This window comes from Dromiciops gliroides, chromosome 1, assembly GCF_019393635.1.
Source record: "Dromiciops gliroides isolate mDroGli1 chromosome 1, mDroGli1.pri, whole genome shotgun sequence".
Classification (NCBI taxonomy): domain Eukaryota; kingdom Metazoa; phylum Chordata; class Mammalia; order Microbiotheria; family Microbiotheriidae; genus Dromiciops; species Dromiciops gliroides.
Genome location: NC_057861.1, coordinates 575,312,650 through 575,332,477, shown reverse-complemented (window position 1 = coordinate 575,332,477; position 19,828 = coordinate 575,312,650). Strand labels below are relative to the sequence as shown.

The 19,828-nt window shown below is 35.0% G+C and overlaps 1 protein-coding gene across 3 annotated transcripts in view; it reads right to left on the bottom strand.

The window, feature by feature from the left end:
• The window catches only part of PTAR1 (protein prenyltransferase alpha subunit repeat containing 1), a 99,934-nt gene that overhangs the window by 47,215 nt on the left and 32,891 nt on the right, over window positions 1-19,828 (bottom strand). For 2 of the 3 annotated variants that reach the window (XM_043976133.1, XM_043976134.1), the window contains 2 exons: window positions 15,517-15,827; window positions 2,755-12,050 (listed from right to left, as the gene is read on the bottom strand). The exons of the other annotated variant lie outside the window; for it this stretch is intronic. In XM_043976133.1, coding sequence (XP_043832068.1) covers window positions 11,708-12,050; window positions 15,517-15,827 — 654 coding nt within the window. In that variant the 3' untranslated portion in view covers window positions 2,755-11,707. Of the gene's footprint in view, window positions 1-2,754; window positions 12,051-15,516; window positions 15,828-19,828 lie in introns of those variants that run through there. 3 annotated transcript variants of the gene reach the window in all.

Below are 19,828 nucleotides of genomic sequence, written 5' to 3'. Positions count from 1 at the left end.
CAAGTTTTGAAAGAATGAAAACAAAAGGGGAAAAAAAAACCAAAATAAAGTGAAAATAGTATGCTTTGATCTGCATTCAGACTCCACCAGTTCTTTCTTTGGATATGGACAGAATTTCCATTATGAAATCCTTTGGAATTATCTTGGATCACTGTATTGCTAACAAGAACTAAGTCATTCATAGTTGATAATTGCACAATGTTGCAATTACTGTGTACAATGTTCTCCTGGTTCTGTTCATTTCACTTTGCATCAATTCATGTAAGTCTTCCAGTTTTTCTGACATCCACCTGCTTATCTTTTCTTATAGCACAACAACATTCCATTACATTCATATACCATAATTTGTTCAGCCATTCCCCAATTGATAAGCATTCCTTCAATTTCCCTGATTTACTGGGGTTCCCCTCAAAGAAGTATGCCAAAATTTCTGGCAACAATTGAATCAATGTATAAGAAAATAGAAAAACTGCCCAGGGATAGATTCCCTAATTCTACCTACCTCCCTTTATCCTCATAGAACTTGATTCTTTCACCAATTTTAATATCGATTTCCTTTCCCATAATTACCATGCCTCCTATACCTTTATGGTGACCCATGGACAGAAAATGATAGAATTTTCTGGGCCAGCAGGAGGCTTTAATCATTGGAGGTAGAAAGCCAGGGAAGGTAAGTGTCCCAAATGATAATTCTGAACTCATGAAGAAGGCAATATGGATGAGGTTTAAAAAAATGAGAACAAACACTTTCTCCCTCATATCTAGAGTTCCTCTATCTCTTCTCTAGACAAAAAAAAGTCTCCCTCTTCACTACAGTTAAAGTATAATAATAGGGGCGGCTAGGTGGCGCAGTGATAGAGCACCGGCCCTGGAGTCAGGAGTACCTGAGTTCAAATCCGGCCTCAGACACTTAACACTTACTAGCTGTGTGACCCTGGGCAAGTCACTTCACCCCAATTGCCTCACTAAAAAAAAATAAAATAAAGTATAATAATTATAGTACTATGCAATATGGAACAATAATTGTACATTTCTCTCAAATAGAAAACTAGACATTTCTTATTTTAAATAAGGTAGTAAGTAGTGTGATTATGTATTGATAGACATGAAGGATGGGTCTTATATTTTGTAAACATATTTTTCCCTATTTAATATGCCTATATAAAAAAATTACATTTCATCTTCCAAAATTTAACACTGTAAAATGAAGACTCACAAAGATGTTATATTAATTTAATAAAGTGTGACTGGCTAGCACTGCTATCCTGTGTCTATTATTATTGTTTGCCTTTTATTTCAAGCAGCATCTAATTAGGTAAAGCAATTTCCCAGAGAAGCACTTTGTTAATATCAATTGCATATGCAAATTATTAATGCTGTGAAATCCCTTATCTAATTTGCTTTCTCTTCCAAACTGAAAGACAGTTTTCACTCAGCAATTTCTATCCCTTAGTTCACCAGAATTGGTGAACAGTATCACCCTGACTTTAAACATTAGTCATGGCACTTTAATATAATTCTGAATAAACTGTTTCCAATCTAAAATAGTCACTGGTAATGAAGGAATGCTGTTAAATAATATAACCCTGTAAATGGTCAAGATCTGAAGAAAATATTCAACCATTAGACAAATTAAAAATGAGACTAAAATGTTTACATTTCACCAAGTAATTCAAATGCTATCTGTTCTCCCTGTAAATCTGGAAATTATTTCCTTCTTTGCATCCCCAGTGCCTAGCTAGCACAATGCCTAGCATAATAACAGAAGCATGGTAAATGTTGGTTGGTTGGTTTATCATTCTACTGAACCATTTATATACCACTGTATGTTGTTGCCTAACTCATTACCTATAGTAATTAAACTCAGGATTTAGAAAACATTGGGGAGGAAACCTAGATCTACCTTTACTTCTGTCATGATGTTTCTCTCTGCCTGAAAAATGTGAATGGACCTTCTACTAGCACAGTAGTTGGTAAATAAGTCTATTTAACTATAGATAATGTATTTTCTGGAGGAGGGGTGAGGCAATTGGGGTTAAGTGGCTTGCCCAGGGTCACACAGCTAATAAGTGTCAAGTGTCTAAGGCTGGATTTGAATTCAGGTCCTCCTGAATCCAGGGCCGGTGCTCTATCTACTGTGCCACCTAGCTGCCCCAATAATGTATTTTTAAAAACTAGTGGTAGTCATTTTACTATTTTGTTTTTGGATTGCATCTACAAGCTATTTCAGGCAAGTCTTGAGTGAACTGACATTTTTCTTTTATTCCTCCCATGCTGCATATAATCAAATTACTGGTTTCAGTAGGAAAACAATTGTCTTCCCCAAGTGGCAATTAAACTGGGCAGCAAAGTAGACTAATATCAATGTAAAAAACACACACCAACTCCATGACATTTATTTTAGGAGACAAAGAGTTTATTTTAAAACTGACAACATTTAGCAAAGGAAAAAAGATACATTATTTTCCATTTTCTACAGAAATAAAATAATTTATGGCTGTGCTTAGTATACTCTGTTGCTAAAACGTGTAAAACCAAATTAAGTGGAAAAAAAGGATAGTCCATTCTATTTCTGTGCCACTCATAATCACTTAAATTGTACCATAAAGTACTGGAAGACAGCTGAATAGGAAGATTATAACTCTAGGGATGGTTGTTAATACACATTATTATATTATTAGAATTAAAGGAAAATAAAATATGTATACATATATAATTAACATGCAACATTAACTGTTATTTATGGAAATAGCATAAATTGAGTATACACAATTTAAAAACAACAATAAGGTATTAGTCTAATCAGAGTATCATGGCATTTCACATGGCATGGAATTTTCTTTTCCTTTTGAAATAAAGCTTGGCAAAATTTGGTTAGTTGCTTTAAAATGTATACTAGGATGGAGATGAAGGAAAACTGAGAAAATGCCATAAGGTTGCTTCCATCATTAATTTTTCCCAATTAAAAAAAATTATCATGACCAAAGTACCATAAACAAAAACCATTACATTAGTCTTGGAATTTAGTATCCGTTGTTAGGGTTTTGGAGTGGGGTATGAAATATAGATAATATATATGCTTAGCATTCATACTTTGTATCAATTTGTTTTATTTTTCTATGATGTCTATGATCTAAGAATGAGGATACCACTGACATAACTTGAAATCACTAGTTACTAAAATGACTTTGAGATGAACAATGAAAAAAAGGATTTGTGCAGTTTGCTTTAATGGGGGGAAAATCAACAGTGCAATTTAAGAAAATATTAGTGCAGCAAATGAATTTAATATCCTCAAAAAGAAAAGTTAATCAAACTTGTCTTTAATGCCCAAGATAACACAGGTACCACAGGTTTTCTATCCATTTGAACATGAGCTATTTAAATGCCATCTTAAAACAATTTCAAACTTGAACTGCAACTTACTCAATTTTCAACATTTGGAAAACCCATACAACATATAAGTAACACAGGTAGTAAATTCTAATAACAGAAATATCTGTAAGAAATATTAACACTAGAAGTGTTCCACATTCCAGGTGACTACAACATTGACTAGTAATGAAAAGATCTATCCACTTACTTATTTTTAGTGTCTCAATATGATTTTCTCTTTTGATAATTTCAGGAATAATCATTTGTCTTTTTCACTGTTATAGTAAAAGGAAGAAAATTATTTCTATTATGTGCTACATTTTGACAATCTTGTAATTTTTAGTTTGTCAACTCAAAAGGATCAATTCATCTCAATTTAAGTATTTTCTTTTAGATGATAGTATATGCATAAACAACAGATTCGTTGCTCAAAAAACCCGTTATAGCCATGACAATCAATTGCCATCTCTCGTACTGCCTTCTTTTTTTTTTCCCCCTTGGCATGGGACAATGAGGGTTAAGTGACTTGCCCAGGGTCACACAGCTAGTAAGCGTCAAGTGTCTGAGGCCAGATTTGAACTCAGGTCCTCCTAAATCCAGGGCTGGTGCTTTATCCACTGTGCCAACTAGATATCCCCTCTTGTACTGCTTTTACAGATTTATTAGGAACCCAGGAAAATTCTCTCAAACATTTTCTGAAAGTTTTGCAATTCTCAATCTTACTCAAAAATTTTCAAGTTCTTGATACTTCCATCTTTATTATTTGTGAAGGTTAACAGATTTTATCCCAGGAAAGATGCCCCTAAAAACCATTATACAAGTAGATAAATATTTATACTATTTTCACATTTTAATCATTACTATTAAGAAAAATACTGAAAAGCCACAGCAACTGAGGAAATAAATGGCACCTAAAACTAAACAAAACCTGACATCAAAATATAATCTGGTTAGCTTCTAAGACTACAACAGACCTCTCAAAACAATTTAGTGATAAATCTAATGAAAAATGATTATGCACTGGGGAATACCACCCAAATTTTTTTCAATTTTTATCTCTTGATCATATCGTAAGCAAATCATATTCTTAGCACACTTTTAAAAAACAATGAAGTCAAAATAATTCATCTCAAAAGAACGTCAAATGTCAAAATGTTAAACAATTTCACTAAATTCTATTCAAATAATGGGTGCCAACATTCACCTTCATTGTTTAAGGTTTTTTGTCAGTTTGACTTACACAGTGACTTTGCCGATAAGTATTTATTGAACACTGATGACGTGCATTTTTACTTAGCCTGCACTCAACTTTTTATTAAATAAGAATATACCCATATCAAATGCCAAGTAATGAGAAATGAGGGAAATAACTGAAAACTAAATAAATATGAATATGCATAATAATGATTTTTAAATTGTTCATATGTTCACTTGTCCTTTTCAAAATATGAAAAATTCTTATCTGATATAAATTTTATATAATGTAAAAAGTAAACATTTCTGCATGATACTGCATAGTACTTAGAGAAAGTGATTGCCATGCCCCACATTAAGGCTGACTCTAATGGTATTTATGGAAAGCTCCAGAGTATCCTGATTCTCTATTCCCCTGAAGGGGAGTGATGCCCAAAACAGAGTAAAAGGTTTACACAATTATCTGATTAATTCAGGCACATGTGGGCTTGGGTCAACCTTCCATCTCAGTTATAGAGGGGAGACCTTTTTGAGTCAGAAAGACTGTATTTAGTAACAATACATGAAGAAAAGGTCTTGTCAAAATATGGGTGATAATGTAAATGTAAAAGAAAACACTTTTTGAAACCTATCAAATCTAAATTCCATTTCATCTTATATTGATATTCTATGTAGCAGAATAATCAAAATTTTATTTGTTATGATCATGCAGCAGGAGAGTCACAATGTTCATTTACAATCATCACCCCGAAAGAGATAATTTGCTTCTCCATAATAATGTTCTACCAAAATTCTCTTGAATGATATTTCTTCCAATTCAAACATACCCGAAGGGCCAAATAACAGAACTAAGACAATTTTAACCCTAATCTTAAACAATTTCATTCTCTACACTGAACTACAGATGGCATGGACATAAATACTGTCTAGCAGATAGACATCTTACGAGGCAAAACATTTGTTAATAAGCACGTGTACCTTTAGTGTTCATTCTCCTCAAATTTTCAAACTTGTTAATTCTACAGCAACTGAAAGTACAAAACATATACATTCTCTCCTGCCTTCCCTGAAACATGGAGAATATGGAAATATATAAATAATTTTCATATAAGATACATAGTAAAGTATGCTTACAATATGTATTATGGGGATGGGAGCAGCATAGATGCGCAACAAGGCAATCTCAAAGCAGGTTACCAGCTCCTATGTTAGCTAGTGATTTATATAAAATACTATCTATTCTAAAAATGTTGAGAGCTAGTAATATATTAGGCAATTATGCCTCTATTTTTTTTCTTTTTGCCACTGACTATAAAAAGTTTATCCTAAATTTACTAAGGATCCTTATACCCTGAGAGGTAATTACACACTAATAAAGGAAATGTCAGGGTTAGTATCACTGACTATACTAGTATTTGGAAAGCATAAATTGACTATAGTTAATATTCATGGAAGCACAGGATTTATTCAGCAGACTATGATACCTCATTATTATAACTTATGTTTCTGAGTAAAGAGTTTGGTTTCTGATAGTGCTAAGAAGGAAGTGAGCCTGAGCCTGCTTAATTAATAGTACCAAAGGCTGGTATGGGAGGCAGTCTCAAAGGACTAGTCTCCCAGAATCACAACTTGTTCATTGTTTGCCTAGCCTGCAAAACATACTGTATGTTGGAGGCTCTAACGCTATGTAAAGCACTTTGGGATCTTAGGGAAGAAAAGTATTATGAAGCCACAAATTATTACTTAAAATTATTTTTTCTTCTACTATTTGCACCTCTTCATACATTCACATTTTAAATTTTCACTTCTGTGTAATTTTATGTTTTTCAGTTGTTTTTTGTCAAGCCTGAAATTCTGAATTAACTCAGGCTTTGAATAAACCAAGACAAAGGATTCATTTAAAATAATGCCTGTTTTTTCTTTAAAGAGGCAATACCGCAGCTCTTTTTGTAAAAAAAGGTTGCATGGTAACCCTTAAAAATATATGGGTGGCCTTTTAAATGGGATATCTCAAATAGGAAAAAAACACCTGGTTTTAAGGAAATAATAACCAATTCTTGGTAAAGTGCATGGAAACCTTAATTACTAAATAAAAATATAAGCCAAAACATCCTATTTGTGCGTGTCAACAACCTATAACACAAAAATGACATTCCCTTTACTGAGAAATCTACTGAAATCAAGTTACTATTATCTAACAGTTTACATCTGAATGACTCCTTGGGCACTAGATATAGTTGTCAGTATTTTTCAAGTTCTTTTTGGTTTCTGCCTCTAAAATTAGATTTAAATAATTATAATCCTGCTTTAAAGAATACAGGTACCCTAATAAACACAGTTATATGTTTTATGTAAAAAGTTATATGTTTTAAATCTTAAAAAACAGAGAGGCTGTAGAGAGAAAATAACAACTTGAGTCAATCATTTAGTCCAAGCCTCTTATCTATTAACCAATAAGGAAAATGAGGCCCAGAAGTGACTTGCCCATGGTCACACAGGCAGTAAACTAATAAAACTGAGATATGAACATGAAATCTAGGGCTCTTTTTACTATGCCTTTCCATTGGTCTGACCATGGCTTTTTTCTTTACAACTCACATGGATGTTAGACTTTTCCAGCAATTCCTATCTCAAATCCCTCTTCCATAAAATAGGATTCTAGAGCACATTGTACTTTGGGGATGGGCACTTTAAGGTGCTAATGGGTGTAAAGTGGATCCAACTAAAGATCTCATATGAAAAATAAAAAAGGTGTAACTATTAAAAATTATTTAAATTTTTCTACAAAATTTGCTTTCGGGGATGTTTTTAAATTTAAGGACAACATGTTAACTTCTAGTGGCAAAAACGACACTCTAGAATATGAGGAAATTGAGGCACAGGGGACAATTACTGTCACCCAACAAGTTTAGGATTAGATTGTATCCATTACTTAGCCTCTTGAATCACACTCTTAGATCAAGTGGGGAAAAAAAGGGAATTAGAAATTACCTTTCTCAAAGTCACAATGCATTTTAAAAATAATTCAAAAGCATATATTTATTTGTATATGTCTGTAAATACATACACATATGTATAGGCGTGTGTGCATCTCTCTCTCTCTCTCTCTTTCTCTCTGGTCAGCTAGAAGCCAAAGGTATCACATGACCTGAACTTAAGTAACACCCCAAACATGCTACCTGGAGCACACACAAAAAGCCACTTTAGAAAAGTTGCTGTTTCTTATATGTTAATGAATTTTGGAATAAATCAGTATGAACAAAAATCCATATTTTAACAGTAAGGTAGCAATCTGTATCAGTTGTTTTATTTTCACTTAGCAGTATTGAGAAAAAAAGGACTTTCAAAGTCTAGGTTAGTTTCCCCTAATAAGTCAGTAGTGAGTTTAAGAAATATCATAAGAGGTGAATTTCATTGTTCAGAAGTTGGGGAAAAAACGCAGACAGACAAATCCAATACACATCTCAACAAACAGGTAAACCCCACAGGTACAAAAATATTGCCCTCTTAAGGTCTGATTCTGATACCTTAAAATGGTCAAAGGAATGATCTTAATGTAGTGGAACTGGCTTTAGAACTCTCAGGCACTTTTAAACAACTGTGCCTGGAAGGAGAGTTAACCAATGTTTATATCACCTATCCCAAATGGGATGTTACACCAGCACCTAAATAAACACTTCCAGTTGTGAAAGATACTTTTAAATATGTAGATATGTACATATATACACACATACACATATATTGCTGGAATTAATCATCTCATTATCATCTTTGAGAGGTAAAGTAATAGATAAAGAGCTGACCTCAAAATCAGTCAGACCTGGATTCAAGTCCTGCCTCAGTCATATCTTGACCTTGTAATCCTTGGCAAGTCACCTAAACTCTCAACTATCTAAGGTTCTATTTGAAGAAAAGATGCCTACCTGAATTGGTAGGTGTTTTCTTAACCTACTGGGTAGTTCCCTAGATCAATGAAATCACAAGTCCAGTCACTATCTCTTATACTCTACTCTTTGAGCAAGGCACACAGTATAGTTTACGAATACTGCATCCAAAAAGTAGGAAACCTTGAGGGAAAAAAAGTTACAATTTCAAGGCTAGAATGAGTTCATTTACCATAGGGTCACTCTGAATTCCTTACTGAGGGCATTACTTGCCTGCATTTTTTACCATGAGGATGGGGTGGTCTTTCAATATTGGAGAATAGCCAATTTACCTTCAGACCTCTTCCCCCTTGACTTTTTTGGGGGGGGGGCAATGAGTGTTAAGTGACTTGCCCAAGGTCACACAGCTAGTAAGTGTCAAGTGTCTAAGGCCAGATTTGAACTCAGGTCCTCCTGAATCCAGGGCCAGTGCTTCATCTACTGTGCCACCTAGCTGCCCCACCTTGACCTTTCCAGAAAAAAATGGGGGGCCTTTAACATACAACCTTCTATTACAAAAGATCTTACTTATTCCTACTTCTCTAACACTGCCTCTTATTGAAGAGTTATTTGTACCATGCTGCTAGAGTTGGTAAGAATCAATGCAATTATACAACGAAAACTGTGTTTGTATTTTTCTGTTTTTGCAGGGGAAACCTTTGGCTTCACACATATATTTTAGAAAAAAAAAATTAACACAGAAATTTCTGATACCAAGCAGTTCACTTATATCCTTCCTCTTCTCCAACTGTCAATAATCACTTATTGCTCTAACCTTGATAAGAAGACCAATGTTGATTTAAGAACTGAATTATTTCAATTAGGGGAATGACATTGCCATGAAAAACCTTAAGGCTGTCCACATTAAAATGAAAGCTGTTCTAGAGAAGGCATAAGAAGGTCCTGAATTCATAAGACCAGTGTTAGTAGTGGAAAAATTGGACCAAAAAGTTTCACTTTACTACTGAAAATATTCCAGAAGTTTTTCTCAAATAGAAAAATCACAAAAAATGTGAGAAGTCTATTACTGAGGACATTTAAAATGAAGCTTGGAAAAGAAACTTAATACTGTATGGAGGCAATGGTTGGCTATGTACACTAGCAGGATGGACTGGACCTGCTATATCTTCTCCACTTGTATGTTAACACTAAGAAAGAATCCCAAGCTAATGACTAATCATAAAGGTTCCAGACCCTGAGGTATTAGATTCAGGAACTTCTGCTGAAAAGGGCTTTGTATATCAGGGCATAGGACCATATTCACAAGGATAAGGATATAGATTGAAAGGTCTGCAGAACAGTCACTTTTGCCCCAAGGAAGAAGCCCAGCAGCAGCTGGTTATACATGTAAGGTCTCTAGGTCCACTAGGGCCAGGCTGGCCAATTTTTCCTGGGACCCTGTTAAGGCTCACTGTCTGATTGTCACTGAACAGAGCTATGATGCCAAAATAAAGGGTAAATTTTGTATCCCCTTGAGAGAAACCTATCTTTATAGGTTTTACAGCTGGAAAGAACCAATGATTTCATTTCACAGGTGAAAAAAACCTGAGGTCCAAGAGGTAAAGTGACTTGTTCAAAGTTACCCAAGTAATAAGTAGCAGAGGTGGGATTTGAACTCATGCCCTTTAAATCTAAAATCCAGGACTTTTTCCATTATCCTATAATGCCTTAAAATTCAAGTTAATCTGGGGTTTTCATAAGAGTGAAATAGCAAGGATTTATTTTTCTCCTGGGTCCTCTTTCCCCCACAACAAAAAAGTGAAACTTGGAAGCACAGGAGGTAGGGTGAGGTTGCATCTCTACTTCTACTGCTCACATCCCTCCCTGAGAGCCAGGGAGTTAAAAGTATTCCCATCTTGGTTAGGAACTTCTGCCAATTTGGTATTAATAGGACTGATCATACTCTTATATCCTTCCTGGTCCTTTTTCTGTGAGACAAGAAATAAAGGTGGGGTACTTCTTGTTGAAGGAATACAGGAAGGAAAACAATATACAAGCAACAAAAGGCAAATGACAAGAAATAACAAAGGGATATGGCAAGACAGGACAGATGATAAGGAATTAACTATGGGTAGACATTATTAGCTAATGAAAACAGGGAGAGCAGTAACTCCCACTACTATTTTTAACCCTTGGGGTTAAAGAAAAGCAAGAGAGAAACCCTGGGACAGAAACCCTGGCTTCAAAATATATATAGACAATGGATATGATGAATTTTAAAGTAGATTGTTGAGTCCTCGGTCTTGACAATTTCAGTATGAAAATGTAAATTTTTAATCTATTTCTTAAAATGCCCCCATGTTTATTTCTCCTCAAAACCTTTAATATTCATCTCATTAGAATTCTGTAGTGTACCTCATAAATTTTCAGAAATATAAGTAAGATAAATGGTTTGTTGATTTGGTAAATCAATAAAATAAATTATAGGTGAACTTCTTATGGACAAATCCCCATGTTTAATTAATCTGATTCCCCAAACCAACAAATCTGTGAAGAAAGATAGTAAAAATTAATTAAAAAAAAAAACTTGGTACAAAAGACCTAATTACATAGGGTTCAAGTTGGGTATTTGTAGCCTATGCCAATTTAAAGGAAAAATAATCAGGATGTATACTTAAAATAATTTTCCAGTAATGTAGTAACATAACCTCTTAAAGTTAGGGTTCTAAATTGATAATCCTTTGATAAATTGGTAATCTCTGAACAGGGTTTTATGCTTAAAACCCAACGCTACTGACTTTAGTTAGTTTAGTCTACAACTACAGCACATTAGAACCAGAATTTGTTTTTATTTTCACATATCCATATGTTTCCCAAACCAAAAATTGGATCGAGTTATTTGAAGTTAGTCATTAGAAATTTCATCATGTTTTAAAGGATTTTTAAAAATGATAGCAAGTTAACAAATAAACTTCCTGACAAAAAAAAGGGGGGGAAGTCATGAGAACAGAATATGAAGCTGCCCAAAGCAGAAATGCAAAGTATGTGATTTTTTTCTCAAAATTTAAGACTCACTATATACTAGAAAAATGTTTTTTCCCCTACAAAAGAACTCCCTGTTCATGACAAAATAAATGACACAAGAGTCTTCCTATAAACCTTAAAACTGATCATAAAGGGTGAGAAGCCAATACGTGCAACTGTGTAAGTAAGAATGGAAAGGAAAAGAAAGTGATATTGCACTAAAATAAAACCCTACAGGACGTCTCTCTCTTTCACTGACTCAAAGTAACCAGCCATTTCCTATAAGCATTAGCAAACCTGGCTTGCTCTACATTTCGGCAGGTGGACAAAATTTGTTCAATAAACCTGTGTTCCATTTCTAGGCCAAGGGAGTCCTGAGCTGGTGTCCGTTTTAGGCGCTTAGTTTCTTGGGAATAGCCTTGCTTGTTAGAGTCATTTAAGCCATCCACATCCATGGCCTGAGTCATATGACTGACTGCTGGACTGAGATGTAAGTCATTTAAAGTCCCACCACTGCTGTCCACGGGTGATAGTCGAATCAGGCTGTGAGGAAGCTTACTGTTTAAGTGGTGCTGAAGGTAGAACACATGCCGCCTTTGTAAAAGAAGAGGCCAGGAATTGAAAAGAAAGAATAAAATTTAGTCAAAGTTAGGTCAGGCAACACTGAAAAAAGGTGGTGCTTTCAAACACAGGGCCCAAGTTCAAATTAATATGCTTATTCCTTTACAAAAGATGCTTATTTGTGGGGAAGAGTAGCTGTTTAAGAAATGTGCATCATTGTACAGTCTTGTAGCTCTTAATTTACTCATTAGACTTTGTTACAGTATTTTGTATTTAGGGTGGTGGGGGGAGGGTTAAAAACCTATGAAACTGAGAATGACAATTTAGGTTTGTTACCAGATGAAAAACAGAATATCACATTTAAACAAAGCAGAATGATTCCAGCTAAATTGTTGCTACGTGTAGTTTTAGGGTTTTTTTTGTTTTGTTTAGTTTTGTTTGTGGGGCAATGAGGGTTAAGTGACTTGCCCAGGTCACACAGCTGATATGTGTCAAGTGTCTGAGACTGGATTTGAACTCAGGTCCTCCTGAATCCAGGGCTGGTACTTTATCCACTGTGCCACCTAGCTGCCCCTCTCTATGTAGTATTAAAAGAAAAATCAATCCAACCAGCCTGACCAAAAGTTAAGAATTCAGCAATCAGAGGAACTTAAGCCCCTTCCCTTTGTGTTTAGGTCATGGCTTCTACCGTGGTCTTCCTTTAGAAGTACAACTTTTTAAGTACAATTATTGCAGTTTGCCTTATAATCCAGAAACCATATGAACATTTCCCCTAAACTCAATCACTACTAATTCATGAATTGCTGTCACCAAAATAATCCATCAATTGGAAGGCAACCTTCTGGTGATGAGTCTCTCTACCCTGTATGAGGCCGGCACTCAGATAACAGACACATACTAGCTTATCATGAGGGACCTGTATTCAAACCTTTCTTTAAAACTTGCTTTCTCTAGCATAACAGGCAAGATCCTAGGGTTGCCTCCATGTCAAGACACAAAACAGTAGCAGGTCATTCATATGCACAAAGTGCTAAGGTGGGTGCTGAAAAAAGCAACTTAAATAGATGCAGTCCCTTCCCCAGCCTTTAAAGTTTATACTACAAAATACCTATGGTCATCTCTTGCAATGTGGTAACATTCAGTACAAAACACAGACTATATAAAAACAAATCCTCTCTTGTCCTCCAAACCAAACCCCAAAGGTATACTAGTTCGATGGTTTGCATTAGAATGTTATTTGCTTTAGAAAAATGATGGGGTGCTCATTTAAATAACAAAATATTCCAAGAGTATTTCAAATTTAACTGAACTTTAAAAAAAATTAAGCCATATACATAACCTCTTAGGAACATGTCTATGGCAGAAAATCATATGTACTTCCAAACTTCTACTGCACTAACTCTAAGCCCTTTAGAGTTTATTTCATCTATCTTTCTAATACACCTCAAAAGCCTTACCATAATTTAAGTAGAATGAGTCACAGCAGGAACTCCGCTGGTATAACTTTAAAGAACCCAAAGATACTGGAATAGGATTTTCTTGGAAGTGTAATATATTAATTATCTAATCTGCTACTATATCTCTTCACAGTTTATAGATAAACTTTGCAGGAAAGGGAGTTAAAAGGACAATTTTCCTGTCTATGGTTTGGAATATTTCTTTTTACTATTATTTAAAGTATTATTTACTTTGTTCAGTAATAACAATTTTCCCAACCACTCAACAGCTTCATTTTGGTTTTTCCCTTGATGTGTTCTTGGTTTAAACAAAATCATTATTAATGGAAGTACTGTGTAAACAGTCCCAGAGGAAATAAATCTCCTATTAATCCTCTAACTTTACCAAGTGATAGAGCATCAGCAGAGGAAATGTCCCAACAGTATGAAAACTTGAGCAGGCTGGGAAAGGGGAAACCTCTAATAATTTAAAAATATACAATTAAAAAAATAAACCTTTAATTTATCTTACTTCCTGAGGAAGTTATTCACATAGAGTCAGTTTTCCTGATTATATAGATGGAACTCATTCATCTCTCTAAAATGTATTTATTAAATACCTCTTACGTGCCACACTCTTTACAAGGTGCTAGGGATGAAAAAACAAAAACAGAACAGTCTCTGCTGCAGAAGACCTTACATTCTATTGAGAGGAAATCAACATGAAGACAAAGTTAAATATAAAATACACAAAAAACAATTATGACGGCTAATGTATCATTAATGTTTATAGTGACAAGGTATTATCCCAACTGAACGAGAGTGAGATAAACTATGTGAGAGGTGGAATTTGGGGGTATGTAGTTCAACCAGTAGATAATATATTTTGGAAGGATATGTCCTCTTATACCAAAAGTTTACACTAATTCAGATCTGATAAATATGAGAACAAACAAGATAATGTATAAAAATGCTTTGCAAATCTTAGAATATTATATAAATATTAGCTATTATTATTATCTGGGATTGTTAGCAAGTACTTCCTCTTCTGACAATTCATCAATTTTAATAAACACTGATTAAGTGCCTATTATGTGCCAGGCACTATACTAAGTGCTGGGAATACAAAAAGAAAAGCAAACAAACTTTCAAGAGAAGTGCCAAGAAAAGCAGACAAGGTAACAGTTTACATACATGATAAGGTTTGAGGAGTCACATAAAATGTGAGCTTCTTGATAGGCAGGGACTCTATATTTTTGTGTTATATCCCCAGTGTGTGGCATGAAGCAGGTCCTTGCTAAATGCTTGGTGATTTGAACTGATACAACTAAGCATGGATTCTCTTTGGTAAAACATCATTGTTGGGCAAAATTACTAACATGGCAACGTTTTTTACGTGACTGCATATATATCAGATACCTTTGTCAGATTGCCTATCATCTCAGGGAGTAAGGAAGGGGAGCAAGGAAGGGATAGAATTTCAAACTCAAAACTGAAAAACAAAGCAAAACAATGAATGTTAAAAATTGTGGTTTTTTTCATATAACTGGGAAAAATAAATATTATTATTATTATTTTTTTTCTAGTGAGGCAATTGGGGTTAAGTGACTTGCCCAGGGTCACGCAGCTAGTTAAGTATTAAGTATCTGAGGCCGGATTTGAACTCAGGTACTCCTGACTCCAGGGCCAGTGCTCCATCCACTGAGCCATCTAGCTGCCCCAATAAATATTATTTTAAAAAGAAAATAAACTGATACTAAATATTACAGAAACCCTTAAAAAATCATGGTAGGGGCTTAAGATAATGGTAAAGATTAGCAGAACCCTGTGAATACTAAGAAAAATAGTGACAATCATCCAGCCACCCATGGGGCTTTTAAATTCTCCATAGGAATATTCCTGTCAGTTATTAGTCAAGCAAAAGCTGTTACAACACCTACCCCATATGCAGGTGAGCTTTGTGTCAATACAATACTACTACTGGATACAGATTCATCCCTCTGGGAACAGTGTTCAGAAGAGCAGGCCTGAAGCTTCAGGCTTCAGAAATAGATTTCTCTTACCTATGACACCAGAGAGTTTCATGTCCTGGGTAGTTATCAATGAGATCCGTGCTGAGTTCAACTTCTTCCTCTAGAAGACGGGAAAGATCCACTGCCCTGTGGTGCTCTGCTGATGTGTCTTCTTCATCATCATCTTTTGGAAGATCTGGGATTTGCTCACTTACCAAAGGGCTCTGTTCCAATACAGCATTGTCGGTCACAGTTTGGCTTATCAAAGACTTTAACAAGAATTGGCGGTAGTGAAATCCACTATGATCTGAAACATGCATGGATGCCCAATGTTTGGTGGAAGAGAGTTCATCAAGAAGAATCTTATTGAGTAGTGAAAGGTAGAAGGGATAAAGAATAAAGAAAATCAAGTAAGAACAAGTTTCCACACATTTTATTTTTCTTCATTAGGCCTCAGATTTATCTGTGACCAGTTTTCTTTTTTGCAACCCCATTACCATTAAGATTACTGACTTCCTCTATAAATAGTAAGTGTATTAAAAAACAACACAATTCCAAAGGTCCATTTAATAAATATCCTTTCCCAGGAGCTCAATTAATCCCACTTAGAATAGCACTCATAAAGAAAATATAAATTTAAAATGATGACCAAGACTTAGCAAAATGCATATGTATGTGTATTGAAGGGGGACTACATAAGCCACAATACAAATAATAACAACAATTATGGCTCCCAATTGCACTGAGGTTGGGGGAAAATTTTGATGTGACAAAATAAATCAGTTTCCTTAGGTATCCCTAGTAATTTCTCAGGTACCTATCTATATATGGACATAAATAAAAGAGTTCATTAAGCACCTACACTATGAACAGAAAACTCAGCTAAGAGGTGAGGGGAACAGAGTACATATGTATAAGACATGGATGGACCTTGCCCTCAAAGAGACAAGACATACACAGTTAACAGTTAACAAAAGCAGTAGTAAAGGCCAAATGTACAGAGAGTAGAGTACAGAGGGGGGAAAACCATAGGAAGTCAGAAAGTAGTTTTAGCTGGAGTAAACATGACAGGGTTAAAAAATATGCTTCATTTTAAAGAGTATTATTGTTATCCTCATGAGCTTGTTTCAGATGTCACAGACAGATAGTCTTTTTTGGAAAATAAGTCCATTCCTGCAATCAATCAACTCGATGAAAATAAGTAAACAAAAGAACACTTGTTCTTAAAGAAAGTCAATTTAAAAATCAGTATACTTATGGGATAAGTCAAGGACAGCTTAGCTGTAACCTAACAGCTTTTTCTGATTTTGTCTGGTTAGACAGATTGAATACTCTTGTATGGAAGGAATTTATTAAAAAAGAAAAAACCCTTAACTAACTCCCTGGGATATGTTTAAATGAGGTGAAAAACCCGAAATTTCCATTAGTATTTTTGAATAAAAAGGTTTGAAAATCTCATCAATTTAACTTATTTAAAAAATAGAATTTCTCAGACTGAAATCAGAAATGCCTATCACATTCTTCCATGAATGCACAGGCATGTGCTACAGAAGAATTTTTAATTGTTTCAAGGCACAAAACTTTATAAGACTGGAAAAGCTTCTCGAATGTCAGATAATTATTTTCTTTTATAAAGGAAGAAACTGAAGAAAGGCTGGGATTAAATGTAAAGTAGGGGGTCTAAAGCATAACCTGGACACAATGTTTCTCTTTAAAAAGGGGATAATAAAAAAATCACTAAGCCCCGCCCCCCAAGAGAAAAATCAATGATGCTGCTCTTAGTAACAACCAGATGATAGGGGAAAACCCATAGGGAATCTGTATTTAAAAAAGAAACCCACTAAATTTCTACAAATCTTTTATAAATCTGACAATAAACATTCTTACAGACATTTAAAAATAATCGTCAGAACTACAGAATCTTTACTGCAGGACCACAATAATGTTACAAGCTATTTCATAGAGCTTTTAAAATCTGTAGCCCTAAAGAACATGGTACTGATGCTATATTTCCATTTATTGAAATTATTTACTTCAAGGTCTAGCTAACTTCTTTTAGTCTTTAGATTCAGAGAAGAAAATACAACATACAGAAGCTGCTGCTAATCACTGTCAGAAGTAAAACTGTGCTTTCAATTTTTTCTAATAGTACTACGGAACATTGTAAAGTAATTTGCAACACAGAGGTTCAGTATAATCACCTACCTTACACAGAGACTGAATCTGGCCTCAGTAACACCATGTATAAATGCATGTACTCTACTTTATCAACAACTTGTGATTTCATTGGTTTAAATACAGCTTCTACCAACACAGATGGCAACCCTACCACACCAATGAGTTGTCATGGCCAAGAAAATTCATCACCTCAGAGATAATCTTTTGGTCAGGAGTCTTTTTGAACTTAAAGCACAGTTCTCAGACAAAAGATACATAGTACATCACTAGGTTCATATTTGAAATTCCAGCTCATTTAGACTTGTCAGGACTCACTATACTAGCATGATTATTAAGAACTGAGGGAGCAGCTAGGTGGCACAGTGGATGAAGCACCGGCCCTGGATTCAGGAGGACCTGAGTTCAAAACCGGCCTTAGACACTTGACACTTACTAGCTGTGTGACCCTGGGCAAGTCATTTAACCCTCAAGAACCCGCCAAGAAGGAAGAAGAAAAGGAACTGAGGATCACTTCTACAACCCAGTGAGAAGCTGGAAGAGGGAAATAGTATACATTGATTTTTTTTTTTACTTCAATATGTAAATACATTTTACTTCAATATGTAGTAGCCCAAAAGTGTTTTACTACTGACCAGCTAGTAAAGTTTCACATTATATATACATATATGTATGTGTGTATATACACACAGATATATGTGTGTATGTATATGCACATACTTGCATACATATATATTACATACACACACACACACACACATATACATATATTTTTCCCCATTCTCCCAGAATTTTTGCTTTCTAGCTTTGGTTTTAGAAGGCATATAAAAGTACAGACAGATGATGCAGTGTATTGTAAGCACTCATAAATAGTGTTTAGCTTTTTAAAAAAAATAAAGCCAGCCATTCTAGTAGCAGGTCTAGAATATTATGGAGAACTACTTTGGCTTTCTGGAATGAATCCATTCAAACTTAACAAGAATGTGTCAAGTGCCTTCTATGTGCAAGGCACTGTGCTAAGAATAGAGGATACAAAGACAGAGTAAGTGTCCCAGCTCCTGATCCCAAGGAGCTTAATTTCTTAGACCTAGACCACAGCCAAATCCCTTAGCTTCTCTAAGCTTCTCCTCTACTTGTAAAATGCTTTTACCACCACCCTTCTAATAAATCTGTTGTGAGCAAAGCACCTTTTGTAATTCAGAAAGTACTATGTAAATGTGAGCTATTCTCCTTAGGTTGCACGTACAAAGACACACATGCTTAATTAGCAAAGTGCCTGGTACATAGCAGGTATTTAAAAAACATTTGATGCTTTGACTTCCCTTCCTACCCCTAGATAAACGAATAACTGAGGCCTTAAAGAAGCCTAATTATGAATTACTGATCTAGATATTTCACACAATAGCACAGGGGGATTTGATTTATGGGAATAAAGTACCTCTACTCTGCACTCTGCATGTATACACATAGATCTGGCATTAATTCACTGTCATAACCTTCTTGACTAACAGACACCATGTTAGGTATTTCCTTCTTGGTGGTAAGGTGGGTAAACTATGTGTGTGCAATGCTGAATGCTCTGCTATACATGGTCACTCTGTGGGCTTGTTTTGTTTAACTGTTTTTCTTTTTCATAAGAAAGGGCTCTGGAGAGTGGGTCACTAGTACATGACTTTGGTGTAAAAAAACAAACATCACTAAACATTACATATAAGTAAAAGATAGAAAAATAATGACACTATCTTTTTAGTTTCTGGTTAAAATATTCAATCTTAATGTTTTATTGAGACACAACATTTTTGAAGAACACAACAGCAGAGAAACTGTGCAATTACCTCAAACGATACTTTAAAAACCACACCACACAAACCAAGGACTAGGTGACAAAACCAAATCTGAATGGGACACAGCATTGATTTAAATCAGTAAGTCAATCAATAAGGATTTATTAAGCAGTTACTATGTTCCAAGCACTGTGCTAACTGCTGGGGATACAAAGAAAGGTCAAATCAAGGTCCCTACCCCCAAGGAGCTCACAGTTTAATGAGGGAAATAATATGCAAATAAATAACTATACACAAAAGATCTATATAGTATAGATAGAAGTTAATCTCAAAGAGAAGACAGTTGACATGGGGTGAGGTGAGAACCCTCCTGCAAAAGCAGGATGTGAGCAGAGACTTCAAAG